Here is a 25,869-nt window from a genome sequence, read left to right as displayed (position 1 = left end):
TGATCGTGAGTGTCTAGTTCAGGTAGTTATGTTTTCCGTTGTTTTCCATATGGTCACTGTTTTATTGGTTTCTTTTCATCAGATGTACAGCCATTACAGTTTGGAAGAACAGTTTTATATTGTCTTTTGAAGTTGTATTCAGTTTCCGCATTCACTATTTCTTGCGGGACTTCACAATTTTATTTTTTTTCTCGGGTCGGCTTGAAAAACTTGGCGGGTCGGGTAACCGGGACCAAATATTTTTTTTCAAAATCCAAATTTTTTTTCAAATATTTTTATACCTCATTGTAGCCTAGCTTAGAACCTTCACGTTACATTGGTTGATTTTGACAACGTCCTTTCTATGTACGCTTGTGTAGCCGGGTAGAAACACATTCCTCCATATATATGATATACATACTGTTGTTTATTTCTGAGTAGCCTGATAACATGTCCTAAACACCTCGTCACGTCGCAAGCAGTAACCTTTGACATACACCCACATGTTAAATGACGTTCACTGTTAAAGATTACTTGTATCAGCAAGTTCTCGGATATCCGGCATGTAGTTTTAGGGTATCCTGATCCAAAATGATACGGGTTCGCTTAAAGCGACATGTTATCAGGCTACTCAGTAATAAAACAACTATGTATATATCATATGGAGGAATGTGTTTCTACCCGGCTACACATACATACAAACAAACAGACAAAAACAAATTGCTACGATGACATGTAAAATTACTTTTCTGTGACTTCATTTTCTTGTTTGTACCTAAGTCTACCATTCTGGTGAGGGCATTTTTTTCTATATCATCATCATCATCATCATCATCATCATCATCATCATCATCATAAAAGGGATAATTTCAAGTCGAGATCACCATATGCTTGTATGATGGATGTGACTCATACGAGGGACGCAATGTGACTAACACCTATATTAATTGCTATGACATTTTTGAGTCGTGTTATCACGTACGTGGACGTGGAACCGGTACCCGGTGCGCCCTCAATGTTAAATAGACGCTGACGTCATATGCTAAAAATAGCATTTCGACGCTCTATTTATATCAACATACGTCGCGTCGTTTCTCAAGTCACACCATTATTGTGACAGATCAGCACTTTTCCATTGAGATTTAAGAGAGTGAAATTTGTTATTGAAGATATTATTCAGTCAACACTCAACTGTGTGCATAATAACACGAGCAAGGCTGTAGCGAATACACATTCGACGTACGCGGATCCAAGCTTGAGAGCAACAAGTCGTTGATAAGATCGAAGAAAGTGAAATTTAATATAGGACGATATCCGATATCTTCGAACACATTTGAACATTTTTGTGAGTTATCTCAGTCAAAGTTGTTGTACGAAGACAAGCATTTAATATGGAGGTTGACAAGGTAGCACAGCCGGAATTGGCTAAACACGATTCTTCTATCTTGGACCTAGCCTTTGCTATGGACTGTACTGGTAGTATGGGCAGTTACATACGAACCGCACAACAGGTGAGATTTTATAACCAGGAAGTGAAATGCACAATCTCTTATTATCAAATTTTCGACTAAAATATTTGCTTCGTCACGAATTTGGTTTGAGAAGATAAAATTCACCCAGCTATATAGTGTAATTTGTTTATATATTTATCTGCCACTGAACCGAAGTTTGAAATTGTCACTCCGGAGTCCTAGCGTGATCACGTACTGACACTAATTCCCACTCACACAGTCCAGCTTGCATATTTCTAAATACCAGAGATTTTGCTTGTGGCAATGTTTGTGATGCTCCAACATGCCTAGTCTGATATATTGCAATAGTCTTGTAGTTGTGCAGTGCAGATATGTTAGCCTGGCCTTATGTGTGTGCTTTGGTAATGCGCGTCACATGTTAGGGATGTTAGCTATTAGTTCAATTCAAACATAGACCCTCCACCGTTCAAACCGTGGGTGGAGGGTCTATGGTTCAAACATAGGTTGGGTCTACATATAAGGTTCAAACAGTTATTCATTAATATTCAATTAGTCTGATCATAGACCCCCAACCCACAGAGTGGTCTATGGTCTGATCTTTCTTGTTTACAACCAAGTACTTGAAAATATGATAATTTATTGTATACGCTTGTCAGGGTGGAAGGGTGAGGGGGCGTCATCGTAACTATACTGTGCCATTGACAGGTGAAACATTCAATTCAAACATACAAAGTAGTGTTCCATTTTGCTAACAATGCAGCCATACCCATGACTCACCACTATAATGAAAGCAAAGCACTCAGTTCACATACCATACAGTATATATCATTGTTATAGTGACAATACATGTATAATCAAATAGACATAATAACAAGCAGTGACCCATTTTCCTAACAATGCAGTTTATGACTATGACTCACCACTATAGTGAAAGCAAATCAATTCACATACATGTACCATGCAGTATACCAGTATCTCATTTTTATAGTGAAAGTACATGTATAATCAAATTGGAAGTGCTGTAGTGATGCAAAGCCAATTGCAAAGGATGCATACATACATACATACATACATACATACATACATACATACATACATACATACATACATACATACATACATACATACATACATACACACACACACACACACACACACACACACATACATACATACATACATACATACATACATACATACATACATACATACGTATACAATGAGAAACTATAAAAGTGTCATCTGCTGTATTGCAGTTTTAGTAGTTACATCGTCATGGGACTATATACTTTATGATACCAGTATAATATATATCAACCAGCATTAGAACCATACCTTATTTAGTCACCAAAGTGATTCATTGATTCCTCAGTTAATAATTAAAACTATGCAAACAAAATTACAGCAGTAATACAATATGCAAAATAAAACATGTTTTTATTGATCATCATCTATATGTGTGTACTGTACAAGGGAATGTAGGGGTGGTGCAGTGACATATTTCTCTTTCCTTCAAAACATTTTGACAGAAAGATATGGCAAATCTATTTATAATACATTAATATCCAAAGGTTGTGTACTGCAGGGCGAGACTGACGATATGTCGTGTTGTGTTGCTCCACCTTCAACCTTCCTACTATGATCTGACCCCATGGTCATTTTAATGCCTTTTATCACGTAACTGTGTTGATTGGAACCAGATCTGGTTGCAAATATATGCTACAAAGGGCACAGTTCAATATACACATGAAAGGGGTTGACCGATGTGCGAGGGCGCCCCTTCATTTCGTACCTCAGACTAGGACTGGAAATACATGTATGTTGAGAAAAGAATCATGATATATTAATTTTGCTCCTCTGTAATTTGAATAGTTTTGTACCTCCTCCATTGTCCCACACTGCACACTATAAAGGGGTGTGTCCTTAAATACAAACAATACGATTTTTTCAAATTGATGACAAGTCTTGCATTTTCAATAGACGTGAAGTCAGAGTGCTACTTTAAATAAAAGTGTGGTTTAAATGACAGATTTAACAGTAATTGATGATTGGCACTTTATGTTTCTATAGTTTTGTTTATAGAGATAAAATTACGTTTCTGGAATCTAGTTTCTATAGCAACTATGTATTTTTCCTCCCAGTCACGATCATACGTCATCAACATCAACTTCCTATTTACTTACTGTATTTATTTAATAAGACTCACTTTGACAGACAGAAATAAGGCAATTAACAAATCATCACTCATTTCATGTTCATTTCTACAGAGTATTCGAAGCATTGTAGAAGAGATCGTATCACGTGAGAAATCTGACATTCACCTTGCTCTAGTTGAATATCGTGATCATCCACCTCAAGACAGTACGTTTGTTACAAGAGTACATGATTTCACACAGTCTGTTAGTACTATGAAGACATGGCTAGATGGTGCCTCAGCACAAGGAGGTATGTATCAGGTCAAAGGTCAGCAGGTGTTGAGGGAGGGGAGCTTCTGACCTGTGTTTTCTGTCATTCTTTATTTTCCAAATATTGCCGCTTACCAGTGTGCCCTCTAACGATAGCCAAATGTAGTTGTTGTGAGTCAAACTGATAAAAACTGGTATTTCTTGTGAGTCACCACATAGTAAGAGATAGGGGAACACCAAAATTGGGTGCATCACTAGAAATTGTGTGTGTTTGAGGTGCATCAAATCATAGACCCTGATCAAATTGGTTCAGCGGGCACACTGTCGCTTACTTCTACGAACAAATCTACTTTGGAGTTTGCAAATGAATGGACAAATGGTCAGAAAAAATACACTTTATTACAATAAACTTAAACTTATAAACTTAGAACATACAAAACTTTTAAGCGGGAAAGTTATCTTTAATACTGAGATTGAGAATCTTAATTGCTGCAAATTACTTACAAAATTTAGAGTTTCTGATTTTCATTTACATGCAAGTTAGAGTTAAGTAGAAAGCTTATGCCAAAAATTCCTTGCAAGTTGCAGTTGTTGGAGATCAATATAATTTTCTTATTGTCATATTGATTGGCCATAAAATTATAATGAGAGTGAGAGGTTTTATTTTCTTCTATATGTCACTGAAATGTATTCATTTTCATATCTTAAATATTAAATAGCATAGAAAATGTTTTGTATATTGTTAATTCAAATGTCAATGGTAAATATTCACGAACGAACTTCCTTTCAAAGTAAATCAAAGTAGATCTTTCTAGCAGCTAATTTCTGAGTGCTGCATTGTGACATTTTGTCTCTGTATTTACTACACCATGCTTTCTATAGCATATCACCGTAAGGTGATAAAGCATGTATTAAAAGTTACTATAGGAGTTATATTTTTTTTGTATGTGGCGGGACGGAGAGTTACTTTTTAGTATTGTGTGGTATTCTGAAATCATTGGCTGATTGATACAAGTGTAACATGAGAATTGTAAGACTTAATGTACCTATTGTCATTTTCAATGAAAAGAAAAATTGGATGTTTTTCCTGGACCACATTTTCACATATGTAGTAAGAGGTATCCATGATTACTATGAATAAAAAGTAGTATCAAGGGATTTTATTTTAGCAGAAAATCACACCACCGAAAAAAAATGAAAAAAAATTGATGTGAAAATGTAGTATTTCACTGTATGCAATAAATTCAGAGGTTTGGGGAGAGTGTGGAAAGTCACAGGAGAGTCTGAACTATGTTATCACTACTACCAAACTTATGTAAAGGAATGACAATGATCTTTACATGTATACCTAATTATAAGGGACTGGTACATTTTCACACCGTTATTTTGCATCAACAGGTGGTGATACACCAGAGGCTGTAGCCGATGCCTTACATCAAGTTCTTAAGTTAAGTTGGAGAGATGAAGCTACAAAAATATGTGTCTTTATTGCTGATGCCCCACCACATGGACTTCGTGACCAAGGAGACGGCTTTCCTAATGGTAAGTAAATTATAGTATATAACTTTTTGGTGATTTTCTTTTTCTTTTGCCCAATTCCTGTCTGCTTCTTTCTTGAGTAACGTTTAACAGTAGCATGCCTTTGAAATATTCTTATGATGATGGCTAATAAATCTGAAAAATTTAAGTTTTGATATATATTTAATTCATTGTATGTACAATAAAAGTTCATGTCATTTAAAATGTAATTTCCAGCACATGTCGTTTTAGATATGCAGTGTATTTGTTGTCAGAACTTCTTTCTTTTCTTCAAAAATTAACTACCCCCTCCCCTTCCCTTCCTTTCCCAAAAGAAGTTAAACTCGGTGCATGCTGCTATACCACAGGTTATCCATTGTGTAGTCAACTTACTTTTACATGTATGTCTTTCCTAGGTTGCCCTGACGGCATCGACCCGATACAAGTTGGCAACCAGCTGGCAGAGAAAGGAGTAACTATGTACATGGTTGGTTGTGAACCAAGTATTACTCCATACAGAGACTTCTTTATGGCTATAGCTCACATGACAGGTGGTCAGTATGTACCTCTTAGAAATGCCAAATTACTGTCACAAGTTATCATTGGAGGAGCCCAGGAGGAAATATCATTACAACGACTGATGGAAGAAGTCAACGAGGAAGTTTTACAAGAATTTCAATCAGCAGGAGATGTAGATGAAGAAGTTATGACCTCAGCTGTCATGTCAAGACTAGCCGCGAAAGGTCAGTATATGTACCAGTCACCATATTGGAAAAAACAAAGATTTGTCTATTTTGGCCACTGGGGATACTGTTTGAAAATGGCTTTCCAAGGTTTGAATATCAAAAATCCAATCATATTTCACAAATTAAAATACCGGTACTTGATATACCGTATTCTCCATGGATCAAATTTATGGTGAAGGTGTAAAGATGTGATGACTCAAAAAGTTAACTTTGTAAATTTCAATTTTGATCAAAGCCAAGGAAAACAATAATGAAATTATGCATGTAACATATCACAAAAATATGGACATTTATTAATTGTAGGATGAAGAGAATCTGAGGTTAATATCAATACTTCTGTTTTGTAGAAACAATTTTGGAGTGAAATTAAAACAAAGTGTATGACCACGAATACAATGGTGTAAATATAAAAAAAATGTAGGGAGCAACTTGATGCTGGTATAACAGGCTTGAAATTAATAGTACTCCATGTCTAAAGACTACCAATTCTTGTCATGGGACTACCATAATTTACAGCTGGTAGCCCATCCAGGTTATCACTGATTATGCATATGCAAGGATGGAAGATTTATGAACATTATTTTAATAACACACCTACATGTATTTCCAAAAAGAGGAATTCTGTTTTCAATTCAGGAATATGAGACTATTGGTCACCAAATTTCTACCAGAAATTGGTAGACCACTGGGACTACCAATGAAAAGAGTTAATTTCAAACTCTGTATAATAATAATAGTAAGGAAGCCCTACTGTGATTTGTTTCAACTGAAATGACTTGTCATGTTTTTTTAACATGTGTAAAAAAAATTCATCGATATAATGTGAACTGAAATGATGTTTTGTTCTGTCTTTTCTGTAGGTGTCAAATCAAAGCAGTTGAAGATGAATAAGGCAGAGTTAGCTGTTGCATCAGACACTGCCATGAGATTTTCCTCACACAAAACTATGGCTGCAGTTAAAATGGATTACATGAGCTGTGAACCTCCAAGAGCTGCCGTTAGTGATTTTGCTTTGCTGTGAGTATATAATGTGTACAACACACAATTTATATGTTGAACTGAAGTGGTTTTAATCCCACAAAGGTGTATTGTAACATATAGACACTTATCTCTGATGTGATGCCTTGATTTACATCTAGTCATACAGGTAACAACATTGCTAAGACAGCAAACAATTTCAAATAATATTTTGAATTGATAGTGGTACGTACAGTTTTGACCTATAAAACAAAAGCATAAATTGTAAAAGTACAATTGGTTGGCATGTACATAAACTTAGTAAAGTCAACCCATTTGTGTTACAAAACCTGTTGATCGGAGAACTCAGTAAATGCTCATGATACATGTTCAAAATACATTTGAATTTGAAATCATATCCAATGGCCGATCTCTTATAGCAACATTGCTGATGTTAGACTCTTAGTGTGAACACAGACTAGTAGTGATATGAGAAATCCTTCCTTGATATCACTGTACTAATAAATTAAGTAATGCTGAGTAATGTATCAATATGTTACAGAAGTTAATTGGTCAAAGTTTGTTTAAATACACCATATTAAATCTGTACCCACCTTTCATTCTTAGAGCTACAGTTGCTGTTACTTTATTCATATTTTTTGTGAAAGTCTTAGTATTTTTCTATGAAGGTGCCATTTTTGTTGATGCGTTGTCTCGTTTGATACTTTTTTCTAAGCCTCCTAATTTAATTGTGAAGTTCAGAAAAAGTCAGGTATCAAATTTTCCATAGAGTAAGGCCCCAGTATGTAGTGTGGGATGTTTATCCAGATATATACTGACAATTCAGAATCTCAAGCTCACCCAGAAAATTAGTAAACATGTGTTGTTCAATGTGTGTATGTGTGTGTGTATGTGTGTGTGTGTGTGTGTGTGTGTGTGTGTGTGTGTTTGTGGGTGAAAATGTGCTATTGGGTAGGGATGAATGTCCTATTACATGATTTACATAAGTTATCACACAAGCAGTTAACTTTTTAGCTTTGACCTTCAGATCTGTCACGGTCGATGATATAGTTACAAGTGACCACTAGGTGGCGGTATGATCAGCCGATTGTAAATATCACAGGTATTTTGATGCTAGCTGTGTCTGTTGATCTTGGGATTGTAGCATCTGATGTTGATAGCCTTCCTGAGCTTTCTTGTCCTATTAGATGTTTTCAAATTTGCTATCAAGTGTGGACAAATGTGCTATTATTCTAGTTTATATTTGCTAGTACATGTGTGTTAATGTGCTGTTATGTGAGTCTAAATGTGTTATCAAGTGTGAACACAAATTCTGTCAGGTTGGTAACTACTATTGCCAATAAGTTATGTACTGTTCTGGTTGTTATATACAGATCATCACCATCACGTTCCTGTCCACCACCACGAAAACTCGCAAGTGCAAAGAAATCCAAATCAAGAAAATCTAAAAAGGGAGGCTTCCTAGCGATGTTTAGTAGGAGTAGTGAACCAGAAGAAGAAGAAGAAGAAGAAGAAGAAGAAGAAGTATACCAGGCAAGGTGTGGTGGTTTGGATGCCATGGGTGGTGCACCAGGTGCAAGTTTGGATGAGATGGCATCACCTGTGGATGACATGTATGAAGTTGAAGAAGAACAAGATGTTACCTATTTACAAGCACAGAGAATGGTGAAAAAATCCATTGCCACAAATAAGTTATCTAAAAAGTAGAATAAGTGCTTATTACATACAAGTCAAGAAAAATGACATGTATGAATAAAGTGTTTTCTTAAAGGCCAACTTTGAATAAGGATTAAACATTAGGCGTGAAAAACAGTTGTCTGACAAAAGCTATAGAAAAGGTTGGTCTAGAAGAAGAATAATCCTATGTAATCCTTATGGCTTCACTGATAAGATAACACTAATACGAGAACCTGGGATTGAAACCCTGGCCTTTAACTTTGCAGCTAAAAGAGTTCAACAGAAGGCTATATGAAACATTTATGTTAAAATTCAGTCGTGTTACAAGTGGAGGTTTTTATAATACTTAATAAATGACAGCACTTTTACAACTGTAAGGCAGCAAGATTGTGATTGAAAGGAAATTAAGAAATAGATTAGTCTAAACATAACTTTCTCTTCAGTCAAACTCCTGCTGGTAGTCAGCAACAAAAGTGCTCTTATCTAGAATAGTAACAACGTCAACTTGCCAAATGATCAAATGTACATGTTATGACACTGGTAATCCAGCCATCTGTTTACTACAACATGTAAGGTAGATAAACATGAAATCTATTGTTCTTCAATGTGGTAGATTATACAAGTGGGTGATAGCAGTTCTTTTGTTGTAAGATAGTGTAAACATTGGAAGTCCCAAAACAGTACACTGGAAGTTCATGGAACTCTGTCAATAAAACTCTGCAAAGCCTCCCTACTGAGACTATAATTAAACCAATGTCCATTCAATAGCTTATCACTGTTGTAACAACATGTTGTGATGATAGTTTTAGTTTGTGTCTATCTTAGAAAATCGAAGGTTCAACTACCAATTACATTATTCTGTTGAATGCATCCTGTTTTAGCTGTAGGAGACAGGTACGTGAATCGATATCATGACTTTGTAGTGTGTCATTAACTCAATGAAAGTTTTTGGAAAGTTTTTTTTTTAAATATCATAATTATGTAAATATTCACTTGAACAATTCCTTATCACTGTTGTAGCAACATGTTGTGATAATCGTTTTAGTTTTGTGTCTATCTTCAACTACCAGGGAAATATGTATATTATTCTATCGAATGCATCCTGTTTTAGCTGTAGGAGACATGTACTTGAATCAGATATCATGATTTTGTAGTGTGTCATTAACTCAATGAAAGTTTGTTTTTAATATGATATGTAAATATTCACTTATGTAATTCCTTTGAAAGGATTTATGTACTCATAATGTATTATTCTATTTATATCATGTAGTAAAAAAATATTATACCATGCATAAGCAAAAAATATGGAATTTATACCCTGGTCATTCTAAGTCATGACAATGCACGTGTATGTCATGACAACGCATGTATACATCACTGGTTCTGCTGTGTTTGAAATACAAAATTGCCCAAATACTTTCCCCAATTTTTCTTTGATATTACTGGTGCCGGTTTAATTATGTTATATACCAATATTTGTCTTCATTAAGCCAGAAAATACACATGACCTAAGGGTTGTCATTACTTGTCTAGCGACTCGTACTGACAAAGGCCTTTAGGTCACTTGTATTTTCCTTGGCTGAACGGAGAAAAATATCTGGCATCTTAATATTTGCATACACTTAATGTCATGTATATACATCCATGAATCTTCATACAAGTAACTTGTATGTTTGTGGTGACATGTCTCAAACTATCAGATATTGATAGCACTCACCTATTATGTAACAGCACAAACCTTGGAGCAATGCTCCAACATTCTATAAAAGCTTCATATTATTACATGTTGTGGTTGGCCGTAAGATCGCGTCTGCAGGCAATCATGCTGGAGAATTCACCTACATACAATGTAACTTCATACGACCTCTTCACTATTTCAAAATTGAAAATCTTAGTTTTACTTTGGTTGATACTCCCGCATCCGAGCAGCCTAGTATAGGAAGTTGCCGGTGAAAAATGTGGCAATGCTGGTGACTTCGATAAATATAGGAATTCAGCAGTTGTATAAATGGTGAAATTTGAAATCTACCATCGTCACAAACCACAGCCTGTTTTACGACACCGTTCTTAATAACGAGCCGTCTCAGTGGCCATGAATGCATTCATATACAATTTAGGGGCCGGTCAGTTTCTTTGGTGTGTGTGTGTGGGGGGGGGGGGGTCACCCAGTTTTTGAAATTGGCATGGAGGGGGTCATGCTGATTTGAAAATTATGGCTAGGGGGGTCATTGTGTTTTGGATTGTGATGGAATCAAAAAATACCTTTCTACAATGGCAAATAGCCATGTCTGAAATGTGGTACATGTAGATATTTGTTCTTGTCCCTGATTCTTACATCAATTCTTTAATATTACTTATTAGTTCCAACATAACTATACATATACATATACATTACCTAGCTACCACACTAGTTACTAAATGCTTGGCTGTTTCACAATCAATGCTTCACTTATCTTGCACTTTAGGGCAAAGGAGAACTTGAATGTTTCGTGATGGTAATCTTTATATATAGTTTATAAAAGAAATTAATCTAATTAAACTGTTCTACTCCAGTATGAACTTGTCAGAAGAGATTAATACACTTTCTATTTCGGACACCACATCTCATCAGTTTCCAGTTTCTATTATACACTAGGTATGACCACATAAAGTTCTCTAACATGCCAGTGACTTTACTATACATGCAACATTTTATATAGTTTACTTCGGGCGGGGTGGGGGGGGATTGGGAGGGGCCATCCTGTTTTTGAAATTGGCAGTGTGGGGGGGGGGGGTCATGCTGCTTTCAAAATTGTGGATGGGGGGGGGGGGTCATTGTGTTTTGGATTGTGATGGAAGAAGAAAATCCTTTTCTACAATGGCATATAGCCTTGTCTGAACTGACTGGTACTTTTATGATTTATTATTGTCCCCATTTCTTACACAAATTCTTAAAATTTTATACCAGTATAACAGTAAAAAGGTTGGTGTATCTGATTGTTGGTTGAATGCATGGGTGACCTTTGGGATGAGGGAGTCCTTGGGGTTTACATTTCCCCCTGGCAGATCTGAATTTTTGGGTTTCTATTAAGGCAATATTTAGGTTATTCATAGCCTTTGAGGGAATATGTCTAAGCTTTGAAAAGCTAACGTAAATGTAAGTTTTAAATGAGTTTTGCATGTCACATACAAATGGGCCTGTTACATTGGTATAGGAGCATTAATATCCAAAACACAATGACCCCCCCCCCCCATCCACAATTGTCAAAGCAGCATGCCTCCCCCCTGCCAATGTCAAAAACAGGGTTCCCCCCCCCCCCAAAGAAACTGACTGGTCAGTAACACCTATGTGCTATGGTATTTTTGAGGCATGTTATCCGGTATGTACCCGGTGTGCCTTCAATGATAAATAGACGCTGACGTCATATGCTAAAAATATCCAGGTGGTGGCTGTTCTTTTTATCAACACACACACGTCGTGTCTCAGATGACATCATTTGTGACATATCAGCATTTTCTGTCGGAGATCATTTAAAGAGAGTGACATTCGTGATTGCAGGTATTATTCAGACAACACTGAACTGTGTGCATAATAACAGGAGCAAGTGCTGCGAATACGTATTGGGACAAGTATTAAACGCAGAAGACTTACTTACATTATATGTACAAGTTGAGGTTGTGAAGTCGTTAAAAGAAAGTGAAATATAGGGCTAGATCCGATATCTTATAGCGTTTTTGTGAGTTATCTCAGTCCAAGTTGTTGTACGAAGACAAGCATTTAATATGGAGGTTGACAAGGTAGCACAGCCGGAATTGGCTAAACACGATTCTTCTATCTTGGACCTAGCCTTTGCTATGGATTGTACTGGTAGTATGGGCAGTTACATACGAACCGCACAACAGGTGAGATTTTATAACCAGGAAGTGAAATGCACAATCTCTTATTTATCAAGATTTCGTCTAACATATTTGCTTCTCGTCACGTTTTGAGAAGATAAAATTCACCCAACTCTATAGTGTACATTTTATCCACCACTGAACCGAAGTTTAAAGTTGTCACTCCTTGTGTGATGATACTGTATACTTAACTCCATGTCCAGCTTGCATATATATTTTCATGCTTCTGGCAAATAAATACCAGAGATATGGTTTGTGACAATGTTTGTGATGCTCCAACATGTCTTATCTCAGCTGATATTATTGTAATAGGCTTTTAGTTGTGCAGTGCAAATATATAAGCCTAGCCGTATGGGTGTGTTTTGGTAATTTGCACTACATTATGTTTAAGCAATAAACCACACCCTGGGGAAAGTCTACCAAGAGGCTTTGACCAGTGAACGAAATATATGTACGAGCGATATATTTGAATTCACTTGTCAAAACCGAACTGAGGGAGCGATCAGTTTTTACGGCCGGCACCTTAATTTGGGACGCAAAAAAGAGGGGTCATCCTTTTTTGCAAAGTGAATTGGGGGGGGGGGGGGGTCACTTTATTTTCAACAACAGAACGAAATCATGAACCATCCTGCTGTACTTAAATTTCCATACAACAAATGTATGTGCATACAAGAAACCATAAACAATGGCTATAAATATACGTTCAAATATAACATAAACTCTGTGTCTCTTGATACATCCCATGCATATGACATGGAGTCATAACATTGCACCTTTTAAGCAACAGTTTTGTTAGAAATGACTTATATATTGCAGGCCAGGAGTAGCATTGTGTCATTATGTGGTATAAAAACCTGCATGTGTAGCTGTACACGTAACACATAAGAAATGAAATACATTGAAATTTACTGGATGGACTGACTCTAAAATCTGTGCCTCCATTGACCTGAACATGTTGAATTGCACACAAACATAGCCAACAGAGACACACCTTCAAATGATTTAATGAATTTGTATCTCTAAATGGTAACTGACCTCCACTGTGCATGATTTCCCAAATTTTCTCACTTTCTACTTGATCATTTTATTATTATTTGTGTCAATATGACTTGAAATGATTTAAACTTTTGAAACCCTAAAATTAGTGATACTTTTATGATATAACTACATTGTGTTTTATTTCTGAATGGGGCTCTAAATGGCCTCCGAATGGTGTTCATTTTTCAAACAGCTCTTACCGTAGGAGAGCAACACCCCCTCCCCACACCGGGCTTGTATAGCAGGCGCGTACACACATAGCGTGCACTTCTCCCCATACTGTTTCAGTTCTCTCCCTATTTTGAAACTTACTGAAACCGCTAGGTTTACAATTATATTAACTCCATTTCTAATATTGTATTTTACAATTAGCTGAATTAATCTAAAATTTATACATACATACATACATACATACATACATACATACATACATACATACATACATACATACATACATACAACAGAATGAGACAATAAAGTTATATCAGAATTTAGGAGGTCTTAAAGCATAACTTTGCAATCATTAGATGGCTGAATCAGTTTGCCAAGCTCTGTTTGTTCACATTAGATGTTGACGCTCAATTGCGTAACGAGATACCTGATGGTCTAACTAATGTACTTCATATGGCTGTCCTTTTTTCTGGTGTGGTTACCAAAGTAGAATTTCTTAAATACATATATGAACACACACCATTTCAATCATAAACATTAATTCAATGAATAAAAACAGCTAGGGCAACTTGTTTCGTCACTAAAGTATGATTCATTGATTCCTCAGTTAATAATTACAATTATGCAAACAAAATTACAGCAGTAATACAATATGTACTGTCACTTTACAAAAAAAAACCATGTTTTTATTGATCATCATCTATATATGTGTACTTACCAGTGAATGTAGGGGTGGTGCAGTGACATATTTATCTTTCCTTCAAAACATTTTGACGGAAAGATATGGCAAATCTATTTATAATACGTTAATATCCCGCAAAGGTTGTGTACTGCAGGGCGAGACTGACGATATGTCGTGTTGTGTTGCTCCACCTTCAACCTGCCTACTATGATCTGACCCCATGGTCATTTTAATTTTGCCTTTTATCACGTAACTGTGTTGATTGGATCCAACCAGATCTGGTTGCAAATATATGCTACAAAGGGCACAGATCAATACAAACGTGAAAGGGGTTGACCGATGTGTGAGGGCACCCCTTCATTTCGTACCTCAGACTAGTACATGACTAGGAAATACATGTATGTAGAGGGACGACTCATGATACAAGTTAATTTCCCCCCTCTGTAATTTGATTAGTTTTGTACCTCCTCCATTGTCCCACACTACACAGTATAACGGGGTACATCTTTTAATACAGACAATAGTTGTTGTTTTTTTCAAATCGACGACAAGTCTTGATTTTCAATAGACGTATTTAACAGTAATTGATGAATGGCACTTTATGTTTCTATAGTTTTGTTTATAGAGATAAAATTACGTTTTTGGAATCTAGGTTCTTTAGCAACTATATATCTTTCCTCCCAGTCATGGGCGTCATCAACATCAACTTCCTATTTAAATTTATTACTGAATTTATTTATTGAGTCTCACTTTTATAGACAGAAATAAGGCAATTAACAAATCATCACTCATTTCTTGTTCATTTCTAGAGTATTCGAAGCATTGTAGAAGAGATTGTATCACGTGAGAAATCTGACATTCACCTTGCTCTAGTTGAATATCGTGATCATCTACCTCAAGACAGTACGTTTGTTACAAGAGTACATGACTTCACACAATCTGTTAGTACTATGAAGACATGGCTAGATGGTGCCTCAGCACAAGGAGGTATGTATCAGGTCAAAGGTCAGCAGGTGTTGAGGGAGGGGAGCTTCTGACATGTGTTTTCTTTCATTCTTTATTTTCCAAAAACATTTGTACATAAACCTTCAATTTTAAGTGACTGGTACATTTTCACACCTTGTCGAAAAAAAATGTTGTTATGCATCAACAGGTGGTGATAAACCAGAGGCTGTAGCCGATGCCTTACATCAAGTTCTTAAGTTAAGTTGGAGAGATGAAGCTACAAAGATATGTGTCTTTATTGCTGATGCCCCACCACATGGACTTAGTGACCAAGGAGACGGCTTTCCTAACGGTAAGTAAATTATACTTGGTAACTTAATTATTAGTGATGATCTTTCATATCACGTAATTCCTGTCTGCTTCTATCAGTGCTCACTCTACGCCAAATTGACCCATCATTGACGTGTGGCGAATTCATTAGATTCAGTGAAAATGTAGTATTTCGACACAGAGGGCACTATGCATAATGCACTGAGCTAACTTGGAGCAATTCACAGGGCCTCCTTGATTGACTCGGACATTTTGTTCGGGTGGGGGTGACCTTTAGAGGCACACTGCCAACAGTTTACCAGTAGCATGCCTATGAAATATTCTTTTGATGTTATAGTATTTATTGTGGATGTTCCCTACTTCAAAAATCAATGTTTGTTATCAGAATCGATTTCTTTTCTTCAAATACCCTACAATACAATACCCTCCACCCACCCCCACCCCCACCCCCACCCCCACCCCACCCCCAAATAAAGGAAAAGAAAGATTAAACTTAGCACATACCCCAGTAGTTACACATGTTTCCCATTATACAGTCTTCTTACATGTATTTGTATGTCTTTCCTAGGTTGCCCTGACGGCATAGACCCGATACAAGTTGGCAACCAGCTGGCAGAGAAAGGAGTAACTATGTACATGGTTGGTTGTGAACCAAGTATTACTCCCTACAGAGACTTCTTTATGGCTATAGCTCACATGACAGGTGGTCAGTATGTACCTCTTAGAAATGCCAAATTACTGTCACAAGTTATTATTGGAGGGGCCCAGGAGGAAATATCATTACAACGACTGATGGAAGAAGTCAACGAGGAAGTTTTAGCAGAGTTTCAATCAGCAGGAGATGTAGATGAAGCTGTTATGACCTCAAATGTCATGTCAAGACTAGCCAAGAAAGGTCAGTACATGTACAAGTCACCATATTGGAAAAACAAAAGATTGGTCTATTCTGGCCACTGGGGGTACTGTTTGAATGTGGCTTGGCAAGGTTTGAATAACAAAAATCCAGTCGCATTTCACAATGTTGAAATCTTGATAGACAGCATTGTCCGTGGATCAAAATTGTAACGAAGGCGTGAAAATATGATGACTCAAAAAGTTAGCTTTGTAAAATGCTATTTTGATCAAAGCCAAGGAAAACAATGAAATTATGCATCCAATGTATTACAAAAATGGACATTTATTAATTATAGAGTAAAGAGAATCTGAGGTAAATAACAATACACCTGTTGTGGAGAAACTATTTAGGAGTGAAAATAAAGCAAGTTGCATGACCAAGAATACAACGACGTGGATATAGAAAGGTAGGGAGCAACTTGATGCTGGTATAGTCTGGAGCCTTTCTATCATTTGTCTAAACTGAAATGACTTGTCCTGATTTTTCAATGTGTACAATTTTTCATATATATAATTTGAACTCAAATGCTGTTGTTCTGTCTTTCCTGTATGTAGGTGTCAAGTCAAAGCAGTTGACGATGAATAAGGCAGAGTTACCTGTTGTGTCAAACACTGCCATGAGATTTTCCTCACACAAAACTATGGGTGCAGTTAAATTGGACTACAGGAACTGTGAACCTCCAAGAGCTGCCAGTGCATGTTATGGAAGTCTGTGAGTATATATGCGTGTATATACAACACAAAATGTACTAATCTTGAGCTTCTGAGTGCTTTTAATCCAACTAAGAAGTATTGTAACATATAGATACATTACGTATCTCTACTCTGATGCCTTGACTACATCTAGTTATCCTAGTAACTACCCGAGGGGAGGGAAGGGGGTGGGGTTACTCACCTTATTAGACTATACGTATATGTGCCACCCTTTCGGGTGTGTTTTCTCACCCTTTGGTCCAAAATGGGGTGTGTGTTTTTGAGCCGGAGTGTAAAATGGGGTCCACTCTATAATGTTTTCAATAATGGTCAGTCTAAAATTTGCTCCATTTTCCTTTACCAAATCATAACTTTACTACCAATTGCCTCTAAAGTGTTGCCTCCTGAGGGAAAAATACAAGAACAATTATTACATTTTGCCATCCACCATTTTCTTGATCTTCTAAAATCCTGTAATGGTCTAAAATGGAGTATTTTGTTTTGGACAAAATGGGTCTAAAATGGGGTATTGGTTTTTGTTCAAAATGAGTCTAAAATGGGGTCTGGGGTTGGCTGTGTATTGGCCACTCACCCCTACCAGAGCTGGGCACTGGTACAGCCCCCGTGGGGTAACAACATGTTTAATGTGTTGTTCTCCCTTTTGGATACTTTTTTCTAAGTCTCCTTATTGTGAAGTTCAGGAAAAGACAGGTACCTTATTTTCCATATAGATTTAGAAGATCAAAGTATGTTGTGTGGGATTCCAATCCAGATGTATACCGACAATTCAGAACCCAGAAAATTAGGAGTGAAAATGTGTTGTTGTTGTTTTTTGGGGGGGGTGTGTGAAAATGTGCTATTGGGTATGTACTAATGTCCTATTACATGATTTACATAGGTTATCAATGCACAAGCAGTTCAACCTTTTAGCACTGAGATTTCGATTTGTCCTGGTCGATGATCCTCATCAGATAGACAATTAATTTCCAATAGTTACAGCTAACCGCTAGATGGCAGTATGATCAACCAACTGATTGTACATGTTAGTTTGTTTGAATGATGTCCCCATCTCTGTTGATCTCGGGGATTGTAGTGTCTGATTTTGATACCCTCCCTGATCTTTCTTGTCCAATGAAATGTTTTCAAATATGCTATGAAGTGTGAACAAATGGGCTATTATGCCTAGTGTATGTGCGCTAATACATGTGTACAAATTAAATGTGATACTGTGTGAGTGCAAACATGCTGATATGTGGAAGTGCATCAAGTGTGAGCATACATGCTGTTAGGTTGGTATATACATGTACTCACTACTATTACCAATTGGTGATATTAAGTAAATATATGTACTGTGATGGTTGTTGTATACAGGGCATCATCATCGTCACCACCACCACCACCACCACCACCACCACCACCACCACCACCACCACAACTCGGATATGCAAAATCCAAAGCAAGAAAATCTAAAAAGGGAGGCTTCCTAGGACTGTTTAGTCGGAGCAGTGAACCAGAAGAAGAAGAAGAAGAAGAAGAAGAAGAAGAAGAAGAAGAAGAAGAAAAAGTATGCCAGGGAATGTGTAATGGTTTTGATGCTGTCATGTACGGTGCACCTGCAAGTGCAAGAGTGGAGATGGCATCACCTGAGGATGACATGTATGAGGTTGAAGAAGAACAAGATGTTACCTATTTACAAGCACAGAGAATGGTGAAAAAATCCATTGCCACAAATAAGTTATCTAAAAAGTAAAACAAGTGCTTATTACATACAAGTCAAGAAAATTGACATGTATGAATAAAGTGTTTTCTTAAAGGCCAACTTTGAATAAGGATGAAACATTAGGTGTGAAAAACAGTATTAACTCTACCTGCAGCGTTGATATTGTGAATCCTACCGATGGCGCGTAATCAAGGTCAAAGGTCATCTCGTCAAATTATGTATTAATATCTTCAAATGATGTATTCATACTGTCAATCATACTATTAATCTTCTGAATTATTACTATTCATTTGCTTTTCTTCAAGATTCGCCATTGTCAAGTGTACTTAGATCCCCTGGTTTACACCGAGGACTAATAAGATAATATAAAGATGATCAAAGATAATACACACTCTTCCTTGCTGTATTAAATTCATTCCATTTATTAGTTTCATTGTCAAATGTGTACAAATGACACAATTTTGAAAATGAGACGGAAAATATTAAACATTAAATATTTTATAAGATAATTGCACATGTACAATAAAACTATTCCCTGACCGTGAATCATACACGGCGACTGCCATGATATAGGCACTGGTTGCCATGCACTATAGCAACCAGTGCAAATACACAATGCGGTCATATTGCTATAAATTACAAGACTACAATGTGCAGAACATTGGACATATATATGCTTAAAATACATACTGTGATCATACTGTGGACATATATATGCTTAAAATACATACTGTGATCATAAATACACTAGGGTGATATGACATGCTTAAATCGACTGCATACGTAACATATGCATGTCTATTCAGAAGCGTAGAAGTATACATTGTGAATAGTGTCAGTTTGCTTGCTGTTTCCTTGCCAACAACTTTGAAGACTGGATTGTCATCGAGCCATCACTAAAATAATAGCTCAATCTAAAATTATCTCTATTTGACATGTACAGGGTCACATGACATGCAACTGGCATTATGCTATTGACAAACATTGCAAGATTTTAATTTTTCTCAATAACGTTGTGTAATTTTAGAAAACATGTCTGTCCATTTAGAAGGCCAACACAAACTGTATGACTATTGGTCACATCGATGGCAGTTATGGTATGCTCCAAATAAAACGTGGCCAATAGACGGGCAGTAAACTGTTGTGTTGTGGAGACGTCAGCTTTCCAAATCTTCAGACTATTATCATACGACCCGGTCAAGATGAACTTATTTTGGTAAACTTTAACAGCTGTGATTTTACGACTGTGGCCGTCATTATTGTCTGCTGTCACTGACAAGTTGTAGCCAACATCACTGCGTCTACCAAGATATCCATTGATATTTCCTGATTGATGACTCCATACTTTCAACGCACAATGCTCACTCGTTGACAGGATCATATCATCTCCGAAGCTAGTGGTCACACTACCCCAATGGCTTTGGTGTCCTGTCATAGACGCTTCTAATTCACCTGTGTCATTATTATATCCCTCTGCAGAATAATCACCATAGCAACAGTTGATCCTTACTCCGTCCGAAAACACTGCCACTCGATTCAAGTTGAATTTTGATCCCAACTTAATGGTCTTGACAAAATCACCATTATAGAGACCATGTATATCCAACGTATCTGCCATGGAGCCGACTACATATTGCTTTCTATCTGGAGTCAGAGTTACAGTCAAGATGCCATCACAGTCTCCCTTTTCACTTCTATCTACTCTACATTCACCTGTCTTCGTGTCCCAGCATCTTACTGTACCATCTAATGACCCTGACAACAGAAGTCCATTCTGAGCCATACAGATAGATGTCACACACCGCGTATGACCAGTAAGCTTCTTGTGTGACTGTCCATCATCAACATTCCAGATGATAATGGATGAATCTTCTTCACTACTAGACAGAAGCATAACCTTTCCATTCTCAATATAACTGATCAGATTCATGATGGCAGAAGACATAATGGTTATCTGCCTGTGATCTTCTATCTCTATAGTTGGATTGCATTCTTTTTCTTCTCCCAACGCCATAGGACTTTTGTCCTTGTTCATGAAAGGCGACCTTCCACATCTGTACACTGCCTCCTTATCCTCTGTTTCCCAGAGTAAAATTTCACCATTTTGAAAACCTGCAAAAAACAGCACCCTTGCATATGCTCTTCCGTTTGGTTGGGTTTCTAACATGGAAACTGCTGTCACTTTGCTGTTAATGCTGAGAGGCTTCTTCAACTTTCCCATGAGACTTTCTGTCCTCTGCAAACCGATGACGTTGATGTTGCCAGATTGGCTGCCACATAGCAGAATTGCATCATCTGGTGTGAGGTAGAGAGATGTTACCAGATCCTCATCTTCATGCCCACTTGCTATTTTAGACTCTATTTGGTTATCTAAATGCCAGAAACGTATTCTGCTGATTTCATCCCATCCTAAGATGAATCCATTGGTGTCAAATCTTTCCACAACAGGGCAGCGATGTATGTATGATGGTGCAATTGGACTCTTGCAAGGAATGGTTGGTATTTCACTTGGGTGCAATACATTTGATTGACTAAAGATATTGCTTTTGAGTGTCCATTTGCAAACAGACTCTCGAAATGTTGCGGTTACATTGAATTCTGCCATTTTCACTGATGTTACAATGTCCTGCACATTGTAACTGTCCGAGATAAGGTTATAAAGGGGAACACGGTTGTTCAAGTCCCATAAAATAATTACATTATCCATAGAGCCAGATAAAAGAATCTGTCTGTCTTGAACTTTAGTGGTATGGAGTGATGTAACACCATATCGATGACCATATAATGGGCATCCAGAACTCTCCCTTTTCATGAGATCCCACAGTCGTACTGTCGAATCAACTGAACCAGATATCCCAAAGGGTTGGGTCGGTGACTGTGATATAGCAACACAGTTTACCTTGTCAGTATGGCCAGTAAACGTATGCAAAGCTTGGTAGCTCTGAAGGTCCCATAATATTAGGGCAAGGTCATAAGAAGCTGACAGAGCCAGATTGCCATCATCTGTTACTGCAAATGCACTGACTGTGGCACTATGGCCTGTACGATCAGAAAGCATTGTGTTGACCAAATTCGAGTCCCATATCCTCACTGAACAGTCCTCGGAACCAGATGCTATCATTGATCCATCATGAGACACTGTGATTGCCCTTACTTTATCTGTATGGCCTTGTAGTTTCTGTTTGTATCCTCCATCACTTGAAAGCCATGTACATGCATTGATACTGCCATCAGCACCTCCAGTGAAGAGTTGGGATCCATCCTGTAACAGGCAACAGGAAAGTAGCTCAGATGAGTGATCTTCTGATTTGTGTGTTAGATTTCCTGTTCTGAGATCAATGACTCTTGATGATTTACTAGCACCAACCACGATTACATGTTGGTCATCAAGTGTAAGAACTAGCTGAAATACTCGTCTCATTTTGGAATCAATGCTTTGAAGCATGTCACCAGTTTCCAGGCTCCATGTCTTCACTGTCCCATCCTCTGATCCTGAAATGACTCCTTCGTCCGCTTTTGTAATACAAACATCCCTCACAATGCCCCTGTGTCCTATCATTGTGAGGCAACATGTCTTCGTCTTGAGGTTCCATTTCTTCAGTGTCTTGTCTTTGGAACCAGATATTGCAAATGTTCCATTTTTAGACAATGCAACACAATATACATTATTGTTATGACCTTCCAATGTTGTCATGATTTCAGATTTGTCATCCAAGGGCCATATTTTCAATGTCATGTCGAAAGATGCACTGATGACAAAATGATCGTGTGGGTGAATTGTGAGACCAAACACAAGACCTTTGTGGTGATCTACTTCATTGCCCAATACAGTTTCTCTGCCAGAGTCTATATCAATGACAAGAACACGTGCGTTTCTGTATTCTCCTGTTCCAAGACCTGCTACTATCCTCTTGTTGTCATGAGTGAAAGCAAGTGATAGGACCATCGCTCTATTGCCAACTATAGATCGCTTCAAAGCACCACCTGGTTGAGTCAAGCATCCCTTTAGAGGTATAAGTGCTGGTTTGCTGGACGTCTTGAGTTCATTCTTTATTTGTAGTAGGAAACGGTGTACTTCTTGGTCGTGAATATCTATCAGTGAGGCCAACATTTGCAATGGAAGTTGGTCTGTATCCTTTGCTATGGTGCGTGCTGTCAGGGTCAGAGCTTTATACACCAACTGAATACTGAGCTTAGCCTCGGCTTTCAGTGATTGGAGGTGACTGAAATAAATGTCATAATCTGACATCACTGCTGCTATATCGGTCATTTCCAGCTTCTTCCTTATCCATTTGTAGTTGATCAATAAATGACTCGCGTCTTGTTCCATGCCAGCACTCAACAGATGGTGCAAAAGGTACTTATAGAGATATCCATCATTTTCAACATACCACCATCCAAATTTCCCATTGTCATCACTAGGTGTTTCTGAGGAAACACCAGAACAGTATGGTCTGTTGTCGTTCATAGATTTCCTGCAAGGTTCTGATGGTGAAACAATTCCAATGTCAGATTTGAGTGTATCTTTGTAGCAGCTAAGTAGGAATCTATGCCTTTCTTGCAATTTATTTTTACCGAATATTTTCTCAAATTTTCTGATTGCATACTGTAATACAAGATCATGAACTTTATAACACTCGCTATCATATTTAGATGTCTCTGTGGTGCTGATTAGACAAGATTGTTTAAGGGATGCCAAATCGTCCTCTAATTGCAATTGCATTTCCAGATCAATTTCGTCATCATCAGTGTTAACGTATTCCTGTGAAGTCCATATCTTTGTCAAAACATCTGCAGGAATTGCGATGTCCTCCGGGAAAAGAGCAAAGTCCAGGAATTTCCTTTGTAAATCTGAACATTGGCCTTTGGCAATACAAGAGTTAGTATCATTTCCAAGGAAATGGAAGCTGATATCAAAAGCTCCATATAGTGAGTATGAGTAATCTTCTGTCTTCAGTCTGGAGCCTCTTCGTTCCCAGAATGTATTTCGCTCTTGTAAGCACTTCAAGGTGTTTCCCCATTTTCGTTGCAGATCTGACGCCTTGCCCATTTTTCTCAGTGCAGATCCTATGACTGCAATGGCCAGAGGTAGCTTTTTCAAAACAATCTGAAAATCTGTGACTATCTTTTCAAGATTAAATTCTCGCACCTCTTCTTCACTGATATTAGCATACTTTAGAAACATCTCCCTCGACTGGGTGAGTTCAACACCTCCAAGTGTGTAGAACTTTGCTTTATTGAAGGTGAGAACTGTTTCAATGCGAGTTGTTATGAGAAGCCTACAGTTGGGTCCTAGCACATTGAAAGGGATGACATCTTTCTCACCCCAGACGTCATCTAATATCAGCAAAATTCGCCTCACCCTAGAATATTCCCGCAACCATTCCTGTCCTGATTTTTCGTCAGGAAAGTTTTCTCTCTGTCCTGTTAAGTAAAAATGCAATGTATTAAACATCTTTAGTATATCTGGTGTCTGTGAAAATGTTAGCCACACAACTTCCATCTTATAATCTTTACACATCTTTTGAGCGAGGGCCTTGCTTATGGTGGTTTTCCCAATGCCACCAAGTCCATTAATTCCTATAGGTTTTGCCTTGTGGATAAAAGTGTCATTGCCGTTGCTGGGACTAGCACCCCGAGCTGCATGCTCACCCCTGTGACCATTTTTGAATCCCTTTTCATCTATAATTCCAACAGGTGTAGATCCAGCGTTTGATATGAGATCGACCAGTGTTTGTATTTCTTTTGGTCTATTCACATATTCCTCAGTAAGAAAGTCCACTCCGTGGCACTTTGCTGTAAAAATACAAAGAAAACCCGGAATGTTGTTATTTACACCATACGCAAGTCAAATTGTAGACATTCAAATAGAAAATATGGATTTTATACCTGTGTCTATGGCCCTTCCCTGTAAATATACAACAAATATGGTTATTTAAAGCAAGTCGAGTTGTAGACTTTCGAACAGAAAATGTAGATTAATTTTATACCTGGGTCAGTGAACGTCACCACTGCGCCTCTGGCGATATGGGTCAAAACGTTCGAAATAATCATCATTATTTTCTCTCTATTTCCTATGTTAAATTTGCATATATTGTATTATTCTCTCTTCTAAAAACACCCTCATAGAATGATCATTGAAGGTATTTGTTACTACTACTCTTCGACTCATAGAGACAAGGCCCCTTATGTAACTCGTCTTTTCTTCGACAGAATAAAGAAAGACCTACTTATGTACGACAACAAGCAATACAACAATACAGTAGAAATTAATTTCTTTTTTAGACATTATTTTGATATTCATCAATAAATTCTGAAACAATTTTTTTAATGTGCAATTGATAATGTTCCATTGGATTGCTTTGACCTTTTGACTATGAATAGCCTGATTATAATATTTGTTTTGACATTTATTTCATTATTAATCAATCGAAACTGTATACTGCTCAAAAATACTTGGATAAATCCTCGCTTTCAACCTGAGTCGGTAGGTCTTCTTCAGGGATGTGACGTCACGCGTTGTTTACGCATGCGTGACTTCAGAATATTGGAATCGGCCCGCATCTCTGTTTACTATAGCGATGATGATAATGTTCTGATATAGGCCTATATGGCTTCTTTGAATCCCTGATTTATTTAAAGTATTTTGATACAGCATAAAGGTTTTTTTTTTTATCTAATTGTAACTACATACACATTACATTGTATATGTTAATTTAGATGGGCTTTTTCAGGAGGCATAAAT

The 25,869-nt window shown here is 37.3% G+C and overlaps 3 protein-coding genes across 3 annotated transcripts in view; 2 read left to right on the top strand and 1 right to left on the bottom strand.

The window, feature by feature from the left end:
* The first annotated feature begins 1,050 nt into the window (after window positions 1-1,050).
* Window positions 1,051-10,061, top strand: LOC144432568 (uncharacterized). Its single transcript, XM_078120810.1, has 6 exons — window positions 1,051-1,490; window positions 3,719-3,896; window positions 5,255-5,398; window positions 5,791-6,117; window positions 6,981-7,137; window positions 8,472-10,061. The coding sequence occupies exons 1-6, from the start codon at window positions 1,371-1,373 to the stop codon at window positions 8,803-8,805; spliced, it is 1,260 nt and encodes a 419-aa protein (XP_077976936.1). The 5' UTR covers window positions 1,051-1,370; the 3' UTR covers window positions 8,806-10,061.
* A 2,454-nt stretch (window positions 10,062-12,515) lies between these two features.
* On the top strand, window positions 12,516-19,154 carry LOC144432990 (uncharacterized). The gene is made up of 6 exons (XM_078121303.1): window positions 12,516-12,657; window positions 15,352-15,529; window positions 15,696-15,839; window positions 16,386-16,712; window positions 17,267-17,423; window positions 19,025-19,154. The coding sequence occupies exons 1-6, from the start codon at window positions 12,538-12,540 to the stop codon at window positions 19,152-19,154; spliced, it is 1,056 nt and encodes a 351-aa protein (XP_077977429.1). The 5' UTR covers window positions 12,516-12,537.
* Window positions 19,155-19,603: 449 nt separating this feature from the next.
* Window positions 19,604-25,869, bottom strand: part of LOC144454005 (uncharacterized) — a 10,470-nt gene continuing 4,204 nt past the window's right edge. The window contains exon 5 of the mRNA XM_078145399.1: window positions 19,604-24,920. Within this exon, the coding sequence (XP_078001525.1) occupies window positions 20,119-24,920 (4,802 nt within the window). The 3' untranslated portion in view covers window positions 19,604-20,118. The remainder of the gene's footprint in view (window positions 24,921-25,869) is intronic.

This window comes from Glandiceps talaboti, chromosome 3 (genome assembly GCF_964340395.1).
Source record: "Glandiceps talaboti chromosome 3, keGlaTala1.1, whole genome shotgun sequence".
Taxonomy (NCBI): domain Eukaryota; kingdom Metazoa; phylum Hemichordata; class Enteropneusta; family Spengelidae; genus Glandiceps; species Glandiceps talaboti.
This window is presented reverse-complemented; position numbering and strand designations above follow the sequence as displayed.

Excerpts from the sequence above, each read along its gene's own strand:
- LOC144432990 (XM_078121303.1), top strand. The coding sequence starts at position 12,538 with ATGGAGGTTGACAAGGTAGCACAGCCGGAATTGGCTAAACACGATTCT. Across the intron at positions 15,840-16,385 it reads AGGAGACGGCTTTCCTAACG|GTTGCCCTGACGGCATAGAC; the intron begins GTAAGTAAATTA and ends TGTCTTTCCTAG. Across the intron at positions 16,713-17,266 it reads GTCAAGACTAGCCAAGAAAG|GTGTCAAGTCAAAGCAGTTG; the intron begins GTCAGTACATGT and ends TCCTGTATGTAG.
- LOC144432568 (XM_078120810.1), top strand. The coding sequence starts at position 1,371 with ATGGAGGTTGACAAGGTAGCACAGCCGGAATTGGCTAAACACGATTCT. Across the intron at positions 5,399-5,790 it reads AGGAGACGGCTTTCCTAATG|GTTGCCCTGACGGCATCGAC; the intron begins GTAAGTAAATTA and ends TGTCTTTCCTAG. Across the intron at positions 7,138-8,471 it reads GTTAGTGATTTTGCTTTGCT|ATCATCACCATCACGTTCCT; the intron begins GTGAGTATATAA and ends TGTTATATACAG.